The sequence below is a fragment of the Chiloscyllium plagiosum genome, chromosome 14, assembly GCF_004010195.1.
Source record: "Chiloscyllium plagiosum isolate BGI_BamShark_2017 chromosome 14, ASM401019v2, whole genome shotgun sequence".
Classification (NCBI taxonomy): Eukaryota; Metazoa; Chordata; class Chondrichthyes; order Orectolobiformes; family Hemiscylliidae; genus Chiloscyllium; species Chiloscyllium plagiosum.
In genome coordinates, this window is record NC_057723.1 from 10,406,716 (window position 1) to 10,424,811 (window position 18,096).

Below are 18,096 nucleotides of genomic sequence, written 5' to 3' on the forward strand. Positions count from 1 at the left end.
GAATATCATCCCTTACCAACGTCGCCACCCCCCCCCTCTCTCTCTCTCTCGCGCGCTCACATAATTTATCAATCATAAATTATGTCAATTGAAAAATCAACCAAACGATTGACTGTCTGGGCAGAGTTGCCTTGAACACATTGTTAGCACTGCTTTATCTAGTGTTCCTAAAAGTAACGTTGTAGCACATGTATCGGTCTGCTTCCCCTGTTTTTCCAAAGCTGCAAATAACTCATTGGACATTTCTGCCATTTTAAAGCAGTGTGCATGTTTTCTCATTTTCAGTCCATAGTCTAAAAGATAAATAGGTGGAACTCTTACAGGCAGAGACAGTTGGGGATTATTTTGGAGTTGATTTTTACTTAGTACTTGCGCACAACAATATTTTCTGGCCATTTGCCAAAAATAGTAGCACTTGGCTGGTGTCTTCTGGAAGTACAAGGGATGAGTAGTTAATTTATTTGGCACAGTGCATGGGATTGTGACCAGGAGACGGGTGACAGCATTTGATGTACATTGTATAAATTCCTTTTATCTTATGAGCCTGGGACAGCCCCCAAATCATGTCATGATCCTAAACCTAACTGCCAATTTTATGATCCTGGTTGAGACATCAAATTGTTATGATCTAGTTAGGAACCAATAACCTTTCTGTTAAAACTTTACAAAGGCTGACATGCTGGGGACTTCCTAAGAGAACAAAACCACAAGATTCCATGGTTATGAACGAATAACAATGTTATTACACAAGTGAGCAAAGACATACCATCTGTAACACACACCGAATTTAGTTCTTAATACCCATAATTAATATGTGGTAAAAGAGATGTAAATGAATTGTGGTGACACCCCCCCCCCCCACACACATCAAATTGCCAGTGTGATCAAAACTGATCTGGCCTGAAATTCTGTCTCAAGAACCATTCTGTCGTGGCTGCCTCAAAGACTGCTCCTATTGATCATTCTCCTGTCCTGAGTTCATGATTTCTTTTGTTTCAAATCGGTCCTCCAGCACAACTCCAACTTATCACCTGTTTAAAACCTCGCTTTGGCGGGTCGGTGTGGACTTGTTGGGCCGAAGGGCCTGTTTCCACACTGTAATCTAATCTAATCTAATCACCAGCATTTGCCTGAGTTTCCTAAACAGACTCCGTGTAGTTCAGCTCCCCAATCAGCAATTACACCTCATGCTTGCGTGGGATTTTGCTCTCTTTAGGACTTCACTGAACCCAAGCTACACAGAGCTATATAACTGCTGGGTCCCCAACTTGACGTATTCCCTGCAGTACAGTTAGAAATAAGCACTACTAACATGGAGTAGACATCTCTCTGTTTCTGTTTCTGTCTCTGTCTCACAGTTTGCTGACCTTTGGTTTTTGTCTCTTGAACTAACAGCTAACCTGCTTACAACTGCTTCAGATTCCTTAGCCCTGGTAGCACCTGAGCTATTCAGCTGCTCCTATACACAGAATCTGTTGTTTGGCTGCCTTCCCAGAAGTACAGCTAACTGCCACACAGCTGCAATGGAGTTTGTCTCTCTTTCTCCTATAAGCTGTACTTTTTTAAAGTCTGATGTGATGGTTTTTCCTCCTGCCTTTTTTTTGTATATGTTCCTGACCTGTTTAAAACCTCGCAATAAGTGCTACTGCTGTGGCTGGGTAGAAGTGAACATAAACACCAGCTAACAACTGTGAGTTCTGTTGTGCTGAGTACATGGATACAACAGGAGGATTTCATCACATATGGCATCACATATAGGTCTGTGACCTATAATCCTGTGACTGGTGCTGCAGGCAACACTTCATCTGTAGTCTAATCTGTCTTGTTTAAAAATGAAAATATTTCTGTGCTATAATAGTGCTGACTTTAAATTACTTTACAGTTGTAAAAACGCACTCATTTCTGTCATTGTTGAATTGCTTTCCTGTTTTAGGCTGTGCCCCTGCACCAGGTCATTATGATATTAAAGAGGTGGAGGGTTCCAAGGGTCCTGTATCTTTTGAAAAAGCGCACAGATTTAAAAAGCAAAAAGGTAGGTGTACTTTTTCTGAGAGATAAGGCTTTTTCTGATGTAGGGGAGTGGTCATTGTTCCGTAATCACTTAAAATTTGAAACTTGCTCCCTTAAACATAGGAACAGTGGGGTGTTAATGATAGCTGGAATTATCCAACTAAGATAGGTGATAAACACATAGTGGAAATAGAACCTTGTTTATAGCTAGCCTAAATCAAATACAAATACCTAAATCACTACAAAAATCACTACTTAATGACAGCAATCACTTCAGCAGAAAGCTTCTAATCAAGTATGTGATACAGCACGCTCTGTATCTCTGTATATTTTCATTTCAATGTCAACTATGATGTTTTGACCATGGGTGAATCTAAATGATTTTCATTTCACAAGCTGCTGTTATGGTGATTCTTAATAACTGCAACTATATTCAAAATAATTGCAGAGTACTATATAGAATTCTGCAATTCCAGAAATGTATGTAGTAATTTAAAGTAGGAATGCAACCTGATATGTATTCTGTATGAATACCATAGCAGTGATGTTGATTTACCATGCCAAAGCAATTGGTATAATTAACAAGTATTGATTATCACAGATAAGCTGCTAATAGATTTCCTTTGCTTTCTTACATTTTTTTAAGGGCGTTTAGATTTATCAGTGGTCAGGTTGGTGTCGAGACAAGTATGGAACTGTGATGTGTGAGCTGGACTGATGTGAGAGTTGAGGTGTGTCCTCCCTATTCAGTCCATGGTAGGCAGCTGAGTATACTGGGGGTGAGGAATGAGTGATAAATTGTTGACAATTGTTAAAATGAAAAAATATTTTTGTAGTCTATGTTGCCAAAACTTGCTGATACAGTAGATGTGCAATGCATTATTCCTCCAGTAATATTTTTTCTTTCAGATACAGGAAACCCTCAGGTAGTTGTTGAAACTGAGAAGGGTCTAATATCACCAAGTTCACGGAAGAATCTCAACTTTGGAGCAGTTAGTAAAACTAGTTAAATTACTTAAAATGCATTTTTAAAAATTATTTGGTTCTGAATGGAGTAGATTTCAACTCTAGTACTGTTTGACACTTGTAGATATGATTAGGTTTATGTAATAATTGTAGACAAGACGAACATGTTTTAAAAATGATTGTCGCTTTTGCTATTAAATGCTTTACATATTTGCTGGTACTAAAGGTGCTTATATTGGGGAGTGTGCATCATCAGTAACTCCATCTCTGCTGGCTTGATGAATTTTGGCTTGTGGAGCTGATTCTCACTGTGCACAGGTGTTCATTGGTCAGTGCAGGCCAGTACTACTAATTTGTGCCCTTGACAATCTATGCTAGTGAAAAAGTAGTCCCTTAAATCCAGACTAGAAAACTAGTAACAATACGACCTTGGAAAGAAACTGTACAGAAAAATGAACAGATTCTGCTATGTTCTTATTGAATTGTGGAGCAGGCTGTATGGGTTACACCTATGATAAAGAAATTTAAAGAGAGTTTGCTGTCCATAGGAGCTCTTAATTGGTTCGTTCTTATTTATTTTGGCTCAGCGAGTCAAGTAACTCAGAACAGATATAGTAAAAGGGAAGTAAACCTGTACCAACAGTTAACAGCTAGTTAGATTGGCACTGAATAAATATCACTGGGTTATCAAAGATGGTGAAAATTGGATGTAGGTTTGCTCGCTGAGCAGGAAGGTTCATTTCCAGACGTTTCGTTACCCTACTAGGTAACATCTTCAGTGGGCCTCAGGCGAAGCAATGCTGAAAATTCCTGCTTTCTATTTATGTTTGGGTTTCTTTGGGTTGGTGATATTATTTCCTGTGGCAGTGTCACTTTCTGTTCCTTTTTTCGGGGTAGTAGATGGAATCTAACTCGATGTGTTTGTTGATAGAGTTCTGGTTGGAATACCATACTTCTAGGAATTCTCGTGCATGTCTTTCTTCCTGCTCAGCGAGCAAACCTACACCCAAAACTTCAACCTGAGTTACAAATCTTCTCAAAACTCGCTATGGTGAAAATTATTTATTTTCTTGAAAGCCAAAGGTTTAGTAATGTAACTTGTAGTGGTCTGTAACGCACAAAATAATTCTGTACCTGTTCCAGGCGAGAATACTGTCAGAATATTGGCCTGCTCTCTGTAAAGTCCTGCATCTTAGTTTCAAATATTTTAAAATCCATTTGAGAGAATGACTCTTTTTTTTTCCGTGGCACAAATTGTTAGTCTTGGCTGATCTGAGGCTCCTGTTGTTTACTGTAATCAAATTCAGACCTCAGAATCATAACAAATTTGATTTCCACAATTCACTTACAAGCTGAAGATTGCTGGTAATGACAGCATTTTGTGCCACAACGAAGCAATTTCTATAGACGTGCCTGTTCATATTATTCTTAAATGTGACATTTTGTTGATTTTTAATGGGAGTGTTTCTTGTCTGAATTGCCTTTAGAACAATGCCCAGAAGGATGCTACTTCTGCTTTGGAGCTTAAAAAGCAGAAAATGTTGGAGCAAGAGGCAAGTAGACAAAAAAAAACTGGCATCTATTTTTGCTATTATGTAAAAAGTAAAACTCAGAAATGGGAATAGTAGCAGCAAAAATAATGGAGTTCCTTGATCTTTCAGATGATTCCCCACAGTTAATATCATAGCAATACTAGACAGGGGGGAAATAAACCTCTTATGTTACACAGGGATCGCATGCTACATTCAGATAAAGCAGGAAAGAGGTGAAAGGTTAACAACACAGATGCATAGAATAAGGGTGAGATTTTGTGCTAATCAAGGATAGAAAAGATTGAGGCTGTCTAAGCAATTGATACTGAGTTAGAGGGTTTCACAGTTTTCCAGGGCCAGTTGTTCTCTCTGAATGGAATTATTTACCTTTTTGGCCAAGGAGGTAAAAGCTGTGGGTGCTCATCTGGGGGTGAGGAAAGAAATGAGGCTGGTATTCAAGTGCTTCTCAAGTTGGTGGAGTGATGCCATCACAGTTGATCTTGCCACAGATAAAGGTTCTTTTTATAAAAAAAAAGGACTTCAGCATTGCTGGCAAGACCAACATTTATTGCCCATCCCTAGTTGACCTTGAGGAGCTGGTAGTGAGCTGCTTCCTGAAACTGTCACAGTCATTGTGGTGTAGGTATACCCAAGTGTTGTTAAGTACTAACGTTTGATCCAGCAACACTAAGGAACTGAGATATAGCTTCATGTCTGAGTGATATTTGGCTTTGAAGGGAACTTGCAGGTGTGCTTGCTAATTAGTCAAGGTGGATTGCTTTGATCTGGATGGTGTTAGCCTTTGAGGATTGTTGGAGCTGTACCGTTTCAGACAAGTGGAAAGTGTTCCATCTTAACCCTGATTTGTTTCTTACAGGTGGTAGACAGGCCTTTTGAAGTTAAAATGAGTATGCCTGCTGCAAAATTCTTTGCCTCCAATCAGATCTTGTAGCTACAATACTTAGATGTTGGTTCCGTTCAGTTGTAAATGGATATTGGTAGGTGATTGCAATGACTTTGAATGTGATGGGGCGATATTTAGTTTCCCTCATGTTGGAAAAAAGCCTGACTAAGGAGTTTCAATTTATTCTAAACTAGATCAACCCATTCACAATACTACCTTCGCTCATGCCAGTTGTAGTATTAGGATATTTTTCTTCCCTCACTTTACTTTGATCCCCTCTTCCAAAAGGTTTGGACCTTGGGCCTCTGCATTGACATGGTTAATTCAAAAATTAAATTTTCATTCAGTAAGTACAATGTATGAAATTCCTGTAATTATCATCAGATCCTTTCTATCCTTTGGTCCTTCAGTCTTTAATATCTTCAGCCAATGATAGAGCATTTGTAATCTGTACATGATAAATGTAGAAAAATATTTTCTGAAATGCAGTGAAGTGCATTAGTGAAGACTAACATTTATATAATGTCCTTTCATATTGGAAAATATTTACATAAAATTAATATACAATTGTAGATCCGTTGCCTGCTGCAACAGCGTGGAGAACAGGACAAAAGACTTCAGACCTTAGAAGAGGAGCTGAAGAAGATCGAAAGTAAACTTACTGCAGTTATGAGAGAAAAAACATCCCTGGCATCAAATATTGCTTCTCTAGAAAGACAACTTGCTGATCTCCACAAAGCCAATGAGTTACTCAAAACAAAGGTATTGGTTAAGTATATCTGCACTTGACTAAGAATACACTACTAATTATCTGGTTTAAGACTTTGGGTACATTTATCTTCATTCTAAATCAATTAAAATTACAGACTAACTTTAAAAGAGCCAATCTAATGTTTACTAGTCCTTCGTTACAAGAGTTAGTCCAGATACAAATATGATCTTGCAAGATTATAGTGTTTAAGTTTACCATAACAAGTGCAAAGGAAATGATGCTTAATAAAAGCAGCTGTTTACTTTCTATCCACATTGTTGTCAAGTAACTTTGATCAAAGACATCCTAAACTCTTATTGGCTTAGTGTATGAGCAATTGATGTCAAAGAGTGTGGTGCTGGAAAAGCATAGCTGGCCAGGCAGCACCCGAGAAGCAGAAGAATCGACGTTTTGAACATAAGCCCTTCATCAGTAATGAGGGAGTGGCCCAAGGGGGCTGTGAGATAAATGGGAAAGGGTGGGGCAGTGGGTGGGGAAGCTGAGAATGTGTTAGATAGATGATGAAGGTGATTGGTTGGAGAGAAGGGTGGAGCAGATAGCTGGAAAGGAAGGTGGCCAGGTCAAGAGGGCAGTGCCGCTTTGGAAGGTTGCAGTGGCAGTGGTTCAAGTATTTGGCCACAGGTCAGTGGGGTTGTTTGGTGCATGTATCCTGGAGATGTTCTCTGAAGCATTTTGTAAGTAGACGTCCTGTTTCCCCAATGTAGAGGAGACCACATCAGGAGCAATGAATACAGTAGATAATGTGTGTGGAAGTGCAGGGAAATCTGACAGATGTGGAAGGCTCCTTTGGGGCCTTGGATGGTGGTGAGGGGATAGGTATGGATGCAGGTTTCCCATTCTTGCAGTGGCAGGAGAAGGTGTCGGGAGGGGAAGGTGGGTTGGTGGGAGGGCATGGACCTAACAAGGGAGTCACTGAGGGAATCGTCTTTATGGAATGCAAATAGGGGTGGGGAGGGAAATATATTCTTGATGGTCAAGCCTGTTTGTAGGTAGTGGAAACTGGAGAGGATAATGCAATGTATGCAGAGGTTGGTGAGGTGGAAGGTTTTTGTCCTTGTTGCGATTGGACGGGTGGGGTTTGAGGGCGGAGGTGGAGGAAGTAGATGAGATACACTTGAGGGCATCATTGCCACGTGGGAGGGAAATTTATGACCTTTGAAGAAAGAGGCCATCCGGTGTGTTCTGTGGTGGAATTGGTCCTTCTGGAAGCAGGTGTGGTGGAGGTGGAGGAATTGGGAATAAGGGATAACGTTTTTTACAGGAGGCAGAGTGGGAGGAGGTGTAGTACAGGTACCTTTGGGAGTTGGTGGGTTCTCTTGCTCCTGGGATGCTGCTTGACCAGCTGTGCTTTTCCAGCATCACACTCTTCGACTCTGATCTCCAGTAACTGCAGTGCTCACTTTCTCCTAGTTGATTACGAACAATTCATAGTCAATCTTGGACTAGTTAAGGTCAGAAGTCCAACAGGTTTATTTGAAATCACACAATCTGAAAGCCCCTGATTTCAAATAAACCTGTTGGACTATAATCTGGTGTCATGTGACTTCTGACCTTGTCCACTCCAGTTCAACACTTACATCTCCACATCATTGGACTAGCTAAGCAATGCATGCCCAATTCCTGTTTGGTTTCTTTAAAAGTAATGCTAATTTTAATAACATCATTTCCTGCTGTCTCCTCATTCAATCATTTTATTAGGTTGCCTTTTTTATAATTGTTTATGCTGTTTAGCTTACAAATTCCATAGGTAAGCTAAAATGGTACCACTGAAGCTGTTTTGTTGACCTTACTCAAACAGAATACAGTATAATTCCTAACTTGCTTGATCAAGTTAACATTAATCGATTGAAAATAACTCAATCCTATACTACAATCAATCCTTATCCTTTTAAATTTTTGCTCTTGATGTGACTGAAGAGATATATGTGGTATACTAGTTGCTTTCATTATATTCTTGGTAGTTCAATCATGCTTCTCAACTTTTACTGCATAAAGGAAATTTGAGCTTTGGTTTGGCCCTGTTTTTGATGTTTGTCCAGTACAGTAAGATTGTTTGTTTGTTTTTTCAATTTTGTTATTCACTCGTGGGATGTGGTCATCGTTGGTTGGACTCGGTGGTTGTGTTTGATAAGGTGGTGAATTGCCTTGAACTGCTGCAGTCCATTTGCTGTAAATAGACCCACAATGCCATTAGGGAGGCAAATTCCAGTATTTTGACACAGTGACACCAAAAGAACAGTGATCTCATTCTAAGTCAGGACAGTGAGTGCCTTGGATGGAACTTGCAGGTGTTGGTTGTTCCCATGTATTTGCTGCCCTTGTTCTTTGTGGTGAGTTTAGAATGTGCTTTTTAAAGAACCTTTTGTAAATTTCTGTAGTGCATCTTATGGATGGTCCACACTGCTATTGAATATCAGTGCTGAAGCAAGTGAATGTTTGTGGATATGGTGCTAATTTAAGAAGTTGGTTTCAAGCTTCTGTTGTTGGGACTGCACTCATCCAGCTAAATCGTGCCACACAGGTGCAGGATGGTAGAGTGCTAAATGATGGACTAGTTGTTCATTTTAGATCTGAGATTTTTTTTGTGAAGAAATGTTATAGGAATATGGGCCAGAGGTAAGCATGTGGAGTAAGCCACAGCTCCATCATGATTTCATTGAATGTTGGAACAAGCTTAAGGGGCTGAATGACCAATGCATGTTCATATGCTCCTAAATGGACAGTATCCTCCTGATTTATGCCATGTTGATAGTGGACAGACTTTGGGGAGTCAGGAGGTGACATTTCCACTGCAGAATCCTTGGCTGTTATCCTCTTGTATTTATGGCTAGTCTAGTTTCTGGTCAATTTCTTTTTAGAGGTTGATTTATGATGGGAGATTTGAGCAATGGTAATGTAATTGAATGTCAAGGGGCAAAAGTTGGATTCTTTTTTATTGGAGGTGGTCATTGCCTGGCACTTGTGTGACATGATTGTTATTTGCCAGTACTTAGTCTAAATCTGGATATTGAGATCTTGCTGAATTTGAGCATGAATTGCTTCAATACCTGAGAAGTTACGAATGCTGCTGAATATTGTGTAATTGTCAGTGAACATTCCCAGTTCTGACATTTAGGGAAAGTCATTGGTCAAGCAACTGAACATTTTTGGATTACAAGAGATAATCTGACTACAATTAGATAACAATGAAATTATTTGATTGGTGTCCCATTGAACTGGACAACAGTGGAGAGAGTTTTTTTAAATGTGCAATGTAACATTCAGATCTGTTTATTTTAATTTTGGATTTTTGTTATTTATTACATAATATATTTTATTTTATCTTATTAGAACAAATTGATTTGGGAATGTTTATAGGGCTGTAAATGCTGGAAATACTGCAGGTCAAGCAGCATCTCGGAATGGAGAAAATTAATATTTCAGGTTGATTTTTTTTTCTTTAAATACTGCAAGTTAAGTATGCCCTCCATGAATGGGTACTTGCACTGACTTTGGTGCAGAATGCCATATTAAATAAGAATGGTATCATAAGAATACAATATCACTCATTTCATATAGCCCATCATTTTTAAAAATCCCATCTACCACTCTCTGAGAAGAACAACTGGAAATGACATCACCAACCCAAAGAAACCTAAACACACAAATAGAAAGTGGGACATAACTCCAGCACTTGGAGGCTCACTGATGTTACCTTGTATGGTGACAATACTTCCAGCTCAGTGAGCAAACGTGCATCCTGAACCTCAACCTGAGCTACAAATCTTTCAAAACTCGTGAAAGAACAAACTGTATTAGTGCTCTGAGTATAATATTTGTTTTTTGTTTCCTTCAGTTTTCTGATGATTGTACTAAGAAGAAAATTAATGCTCTGTGCTTGGAATTGATTGAAGTAAAGAATAAAACTGATGCCAAGGACAAGGTATTTGAAGCTTGACTAAATTGGTTTGTGGGATGATGCAGTCTTATTATATGTGGCAAACTTCTGAACTTCATTGTCGTCCTTGCCAACCCACCACCACGACCATCTGCTTGGCCTGTTTTTTTAAAAAAAACTGCTGCCATTTGGAGTCCCTTGAAGATCTGAGTGATTTTTTAGTAGGGAAGGTTCCTGGAAAAGTTTGGAGCTATGTATGTAGTTGGAGTTGAGGTATAGATCAGCTTTGGTTGTCATTGAATGGAAGAACAGACATGAGATGCTAACGGACTATCTTCTGGACGAGGCTACTGTCTGTGAATCTATGCTGTTCATTGTAGAATGTGTTAAGGTCGAATATCTTCCACTCTTGCTAGATGACAGGACCATTGTCAAGGAAGTTAATCTGGTAGTAAAGTCACATCCTGTATTTCTTTGTAAAATGTATATAATTTAATGCTGCAAGTTTGAGAATAAATTATCTATTCATATTCCAGCTCTTTGAGGTAGTGACATTCTGTTAGAATTTTAGATTATTTTAGTAAGTGAGCACTAGTTTTCGTGACTTCTGCAAGTACACAGGCCCCTAAGTTGTTTTACATACAAGCAAAATAAATAAAAGCCACAATAGACAATTCGTTCCATTTTAAAACCTATCCTGTCATCCAGCTGAAGAATCAACTAGACCTTGTGCTATATCTCCACTTTTTTCATCCCTTAAGTTTTATCATATGCCTTGAACCTCCTCAACAACTAAGCATCTATGGGAGAGAGAATGCCAAGGTCACATCCTTTTTAATGAAGCAATTTCTTTTCACCTCAGTCTTAAATACTGGCCCTTTTTCAGTCTTAGACTGTGACTCACTAATATTAGGCACCCCAGCTGGCAGAAAGGAACATCCTTCCATCATCTGTCGTAACCAACCCCTGAGACATTTTTAATGTCATCTGTCAATGCTGAACCTGATCCACTCAAGCTGTCCACTTGAGGCCAGTCGTTTCATTCCAGGATCCATGTAAGATACTAAAGGTACACTCAGTTGAAGGAAAAACTCTACATAATTCTCCAGGTGTAGTCTTACTAATGTCCTAATTAATTGGAATAAGTCAACTTTCCTCTTATAATTGAATCCTTTTGTAGTATTGGCTTATATTTTTGGTTTTCTTATTACAGTTGGTACTTATTGACTTTGGTTAGCTTGTTGTATGTAAATCTCAATTTTTGTTTTGGGTGATGAAATCACATTTTTGTTCCCGTTTTAAAGGTGGATGAGCAAATTTCAAAGGTAAAGTCTGACACCACATGAAACATTAAATTGAGAAATAGAAGTTGGAGTATGGAGAAAGCATGCTAATTTTCTGAGTGAGCCTCTCAGATCCCTGAGTTCAAGTCTCACCTGAGCAGGGAAACAGTCAAAGTAATAAATTAACTATTTTTTAAGAAGTTTATCAATAAAGATAAGGTGTAAAAAAAAATGCTAAGTAGCACAATTAGCTAATGAAACCAATTTTGCCCTTTGTTCACACAGAGTTGTAGAGACAACCTACTTCTCCTCCTTTCTCTTTCTTTCTTGCTTTCATTCTCTCTCTCTCTCTCACTCTCTCTCTTCCGCCATCTGTCTCTGTGTCTTTTTTTTCCTCTTTTACATTCATGCACTCCTACACCACCTAAACATTGCCCTCACCACTGCATTAAGTATTCAAGGGCACACACTGATGGTGTGTGAATGAAAATTGTAACACCAATCCCTAAATTGTAATAGACCAGTAAGTCTCACGTCTGCAAGGTGTTAGAAAGGATTCTGAGGGATAGGATTTATGACCATCTGGAAGAGCATGGCTTGATTAAATGCAGTTAACACGGCTTTGTGAGGGGCAGGTCATGCCTCACAAACCTTATCGAGTTCTTTGAGGATGTGACTAGAAAAACTGCAGCTCTTCTGTTAAAGAATCACACTGGACTCAACTTGTTTCTCCTGATGTTGATGCTGCCAGACCTGCTGAGTTTTTCCAGCATTTTCAGTTTTTATTTCAGATTTGCAGCATTGGCAGTATTTTGCTTTTGTTAAATTATATTATTGTGAACGTCTTTCTGGTAGTATCCTAATCAGTGACCACAGAAGTCCAAGCTTACAGGTGCATAGTTTGGGATTGAGCAGTTAACGGAGGAGAATAGCGACAAAATACAGGAAGAGGTAAATAAATTCGCAGAATGGACATGTTATTGGCAAATGAACTTATATACAAGTACAAGTTTGTACCCTTCGGAAGGAAGAAGTGATATATTCCTGGGAAACTAAGAATCTGAAGTATAGAGATCAAGGATACCAAAGCATGAATAACGTTCATAGGGATATAACAAAGCAAACAAAAATGCCTCATTCCTCATTTCTACAGTAAAGATATGTGGAATATGTAGAGTCTTGATTTGACCACACACTTGAGTACTGTTAATATTTGGTCTCCATATACTATTAATGGTACAGGTGCATCAGAAGGAAGCATTTAAACATTGACCAGTATAAAACCAGAACTGTTACATTTCATACATTACATAGTGACTGCACTTCAAAAGGACTGTAAACACTTTGGAGATCCTAAGGTAATTACCAAGAGTAATGAGGATACAAATGGATCCAGGGATGAGGGATTACAGTTGCATGCGTGGACTGGGGATAATATCTTTGTTTTCCTGACAAACAAAAGACTAAAATGAGACTTCATACAAGTGTTTAAAGTCATCCAGTATTTAAATGAAGTCAGAAAGAAGGAACTGCTCCAACATGAAAGAGGACAATCAGAGGGCACAGATGTCAGGTGATTGGCAGGAGAACCAGACATGATAAGAAAAGCTCTCAAATTTGGATCTATCAGAGTTTGATAGATTCGGGATCAGTTCCTGCGGATTGGAGGGTGGCTAATGTTGTACCACTTTTTAAGGTGGGAGAGAGAAAACAGGAAATTATAGACCAGTTAGTCTGACCTCAGTGGTGGGAAAGATGCTGCAGTCTATTATAAAGGATGAAATTACGACACATCTGGATAGTAGTAACAGGATAGGTCAGAGTCATGTCTTCCTGTTTGTCCTATATAGTGTTTTGTGCAGTGCTTGCATGGGATTTTGTACACTACAGGAAGCGCTTCACAGGAGGCTCCCAAGCACTGAGGATGTCACCTAGACAGGGGACGAAACGTTTGCAACAAAAATTTCCAGCTCGGCGAACAGAACCACAACAATAAGAAAGATGTGGATGCTTTGGAGCGGGTTCAGAGGATGTTTACCAGGATGCTGCCTGGACTGGAGGACTTGCCTTATAAGGAAAGGTTGACTGAGCTCAGACTTTTTTCATTGGAGAAAAGGAGGAGAAGAGGGGACCTAATTGAGGTATACAAGGTAATGAGAGGCATAGATAGAGTCGATAGCCAGAGACTATTTCCCAGGGTAGAAATGACTAACACGAGGGGTCATAATTTTAAGCTGGTTGGAGGAAAGTATAGAGGGGATGTCAGAGGCGGTTTCTTTATACAGAGAGTTGTGAGAGCATGGAATGCGTTGCCAGCAGCAGTTGTGGAGGCAGGGTCATTGGGGACATTTAAGAGACTCCTGGACATACATATGGTCACAGAAATTTGAGGGTGCATACATGAGGATCAATGGTCGGCACAACATCGTGGGCTGAAGGGCCTGTTCTGTGCTGTACTGTTCTATGAGTAAGGGTGGTTTAGCTTGAATTTTTTCTGGATTATGTGGTTAGCTCCTTCTGATATAAACCAGCTGAGGCATTGGGAAAGTGACTGTATTTTCTCCTATCTCTTTCCACTCTCAGGACACTGAAATCTTGCAAATAATGCCAACATTGTAATCTTTCTTAGTAAAACTTGTTTTCTAATTTCCCAGGAGCAGGAAATCCTGAAGGTATGATTTACCTGGGCATATAATGCTAACCTCAGATATTATGGAGCATTTATTTCACTTGTCCTTAAAGCTCATATATAAAATATTCACACACTTTGTTTGTGCCTTCATTTCCAATATTTTTCATTGTTTTCTATTTCTTTTAATCTAATAGTTGATCATACTGCTTGTAATATCTTTTGTTTAATGAATTAATGGCATGCGATTGTCTTTTTGCATGACTGCAATGGGTGGTGTAAAATATCCTGGTATTTCAGTAACTTGATCTAGGAATTAGGGTGAGAGTTTAGAATAATTATTTAAACAGTAATAAATCTTTTGGCAAGTGTCATTTACATCTTTCTTAATAGAAATATTTTTGGATGTTGGGAGGTGAGTTGCCCAGTGTAGAATTTCCAACTTCCATGGTTGGTAGATTGATTCAGTTCAATCTATAGTCAATGGAAATCCCTGGGATATTAATGGGGGATCCAGTAATTGCAGGGGATGATGGTTAGTTTTTTTTCCAGTTGGAAATGGTTATTACCTGGCATTTGCATGGTGTGGATGCTGCTTGTCATCTATTGCCCCAAATCTGAATATTTCTTTGAGAACTACTTAACAAATGTATGCATTTTTCAACCAAATTTGCTCCAAGATAATTAAATTTTGAGGTTGGTTAAGTGGTAGTGCTCACTGTTGGATTTCTGTTTCCTTCATAAAGGAATGTAGATATCACTGGCTAAGCTAGCATTTATTGGCCATTCAATTAGCCCCTCAGAATTTGGTGGTATGCTGCTTTCTTCAACCAGTACAGTTGTTTCAAGTGTAGGAATAGCCACAGTTATGTCAGGAGAGCCTTTCAGGATTTTGTCCCAGTGGTTGAGAAAGAATGGCAATATAGTTCCAAGTCAGAATGGTAGGTAACTTTGAGGGAAATGTACATTTGATTCTCTTCACACATTTTTTGCTGCTTTAGTCTTTCTTGGTATCTAGTCGGTATCGCCATTTGTACTTGTGTATGAATATCACAAAATTGCAAAATACATTTGCATGCTATTCCTCTCCTAATTCAGTGCTGGCCATGGCTATGTTTTATCTGTGATCCCTGTGAATGTTACCGTATTGTTTTGTATCTGATTAAATTCTATGTTCTAGGAGATCAGCTATCTTCAGATTAGTTTGGAAGGTCAAGTGAAACTTCTGCAAGCTGATCTGGAAGCTTCTAAGGCTGCAGCTGCAGCATTGCAAGAAAGAAATGAATCACTGGGTATGTTCTCAATAGTAAAATGCTGAAATTGAAATAGCTAGCTAAATTTTGATGATTTTTCTTTAAGTTTATAAATCATGATATTGTTGTTGGATGTAAGGGTCTTTTGTATTGTATGCATTTTATAGCAGTTTAGGCTTCAAACTGTTAACCATGGAACTCTGGCAATCTTACAATTTGTATTTTCAATTGTTCATCATGTCTACCTGAGATTGGAATAAACTGCACTCTCTTCATTATTCCAACAGAGGAGATGCATCAGGAAGCTAAAGCCCATAACGAAAGCCTGGAGGTAGAAATGGATCGATTTCATGGTAATACTCAAGACAATTTACTGGTTTAACCATTCTTGTTTACAGAGAATATTGTTTATTCATTCAGTGGGTTGTGGGTGTTGCTGGATGGGCTAGCATTTATCACCTGTCCCTTTTTGTCTTGGAAAAGGTGGTGGTGAACTGCTGCAATCAATTTGGAATAGGTATAATCATGGTGCTGTTAGGGAGGGAGTTCCAGAATTTTGACCCACTGACTCTGAAGGAATAGCAATATATTTCCAAGTCAGGATGGTGAGTGACTTAAATGCAAACTTGGAGGTTGTGGTGTTCCCAAATGTCTGCTGCCCTTGTCCTCCTAGATAGTACTGGTCATTGTTTGTTGTTTAGAGAGCTTTGATGAAAGTATCGACAGTGTACACTGCTGCTATTGAGAGTCAGCTGTGAAAGAGCTGAATTGTTGGTGCCAATCAAGCTGGCTGCTTTTACTTGAATTATGTCAAGCTTCTGGAATGTTGTTGGAGCTGCATTCCTGTAAGTATTCCATCTCACGCTAGGCATGGGTATCATCAATGGTGGACAGGCTTTGGAGAGTTTTTCCATTCGTTTGTGGAATGTTGGCATGGCTGGCTGGTCCAGAATTTATTTGCGTTCATAGCTGTGGGTCTGGAGGCAAATGTAGGCCACACCAGATAAAAACCTAGACTTCCTTTCATAAAAAGATATGAATGAACCAGATATGTTTTTATGACAGGTGTTATATAGTTGCCATTAGGCTAGCTTTTTTTAAAATTCCAGACTCTTCCTTTTCTTTTAATGAATTTGAATTTCACTGTCTGCTGTTGTGGGATTTGAATCCATAACCTGAGAAAATTAGCCAAGGATTCTGAATTACTAGAAGAAAGTGAGGTCTGCAGATGCTGGAGATCAGAGCTGGAAATGTGTTGCTGGAAAAGCACAGCAGGTCAGGCAGCATCCAGGGAACAGGAGAATCGACGTTTCGGGCATAAGCCCTTCTTCAGGAAGCCCTTCTGAATTACTAGTCCAGTGACTTTAGCATCACACCACTTGTCAAGAATTGATGATGTGCTAGAGCTCCTAGCATCTCACCTGCTCTTGTAGTCATAGTATTTACAGTCAGTTCTGCTGTAACCCTGTAGTTCCTTTCTCGTGCAATCGCATGTTATAAGAAAATCGTGTAATAGCGGCACCATTTAAACTAATGGGCCAGAATTGCATTATAACCAATACACGCTTTAAAAATTTGCGCCATAGAAACTGTGTCCACAATTCACCGAACGTGCTATAGTGAATTCGCATTAACAAAACATGCATTTTAACAGAACGATCTATATATGGCAGATAGAGTTCAGTTCTTGGATTGATGGTAACCTCCAAGAAGTTGATAATAGGATTTGGCAATGGTAATGCCATTGATGCCATGTGGTGATGATTGGATTCCCTCTTGTTGAAGGTTGACCTTTGGCAATTTCAGTCCAAGCCTCGATATTGCCCACGGTCTAATTAAATTTGAACATGGACTGCTTCAGTATTTGTGGAGTTGCAAATGATGCTGAACATTGTGTAGTCGTCAGTGAACAACCTCCCTTCTGACTTCATGGTAGACAGGAGATCATTGATGTAGTAGCTAAGGAACATCTTGTTGTTCATGTAGCTAACTTGCAGCCTTTGGGACTTGACATGGAAGTTAACAATTTCAAAGTATAAACAGCTTCCCCCATGTTCATTAGTTTTTCCCGCATCCTCCAGTTTTGTTCTGCACGGGTTTCTCTTAGTGCAGCCAAACTATTTTTATCTAATTACACTTCCCATAAATGTGGATTCAGTATTTATTTCTCCCCCAGCTTAAAAGCAATCCCCTTGTAGTTTTGCTATGGCTCCATCTTGTCAAACTCGGTTAAATGCTGCCTTAATGTCGAGGGCAATCACTCCCCTCTTCTGGTATACAGCTCTTTTGCAGCTGAGTGAATCCAAATTGGGCATCAGTGTGAGCAGGTTATTGCTGAGCAAGTACTGATTGGTCCTTTCCATCACTTTACTGATGAATGGGAGCAGAAAGTTGAGGCAGTAATTGGCCGTGTTGGATTGTTTGTGTTAGATTTATGTACAGGATGAAATGGGCAATTTTTCACATTTGGTAAATATAATTAGTATTGTACTAAAACAGCTTATCTGGGGTGACATGACGTTCTGAAGGGCAAGCTTTCTGTACTTTTGTTGAAATTTTGTCAGGGCACATAGTATCCAGTGCCTTCAAGCTGTTCCTTTTGTCACATGCAGTGAATTGAATTGGTGGAGGGCGGCCATTTGGGGTGCTGGATAATTTTTCCTTTGTCTCCTTGCAATTACTTTGCCATGATAAATACTTTGACCTATGAAGTTTATTCGCACTGAGTTGCCTGAAAATTGCTTTCTCTCTTTCGCTGCTTTTCTGCCTAATCTCACCCTGCCCAGCAACACATGCGGTAAGTCTTATTTCTACCTGGGTATTAGTAAAAGTCATGTGTCAGTAAAATTGTGGGTTAGAAAAAGAAAGTA

At 39.2% G+C, this 18,096-nt stretch overlaps 1 protein-coding gene across 2 annotated transcripts in view; it reads left to right on the plus strand.

Annotated features, from left to right (window-relative positions):
* Positions 1-18,096, plus strand: part of hmmr (hyaluronan-mediated motility receptor (RHAMM)) — a 60,605-nt gene that overhangs the window by 13,627 nt on the left and 28,882 nt on the right. For both annotated transcript variants that reach the window (XM_043703153.1, XM_043703154.1), the window contains exons 2-8: positions 1,934-2,032; positions 2,920-3,002; positions 4,464-4,529; positions 5,986-6,174; positions 10,020-10,106; positions 15,154-15,265; positions 15,514-15,579. In XM_043703153.1, the coding sequence (XP_043559088.1) occupies positions 1,934-2,032; positions 2,920-3,002; positions 4,464-4,529; positions 5,986-6,174; positions 10,020-10,106; positions 15,154-15,265; positions 15,514-15,579 (702 nt within the window). The remainder of the gene's footprint in view (positions 1-1,933; positions 2,033-2,919; positions 3,003-4,463; positions 4,530-5,985; positions 6,175-10,019; positions 10,107-15,153; positions 15,266-15,513; positions 15,580-18,096) is intronic.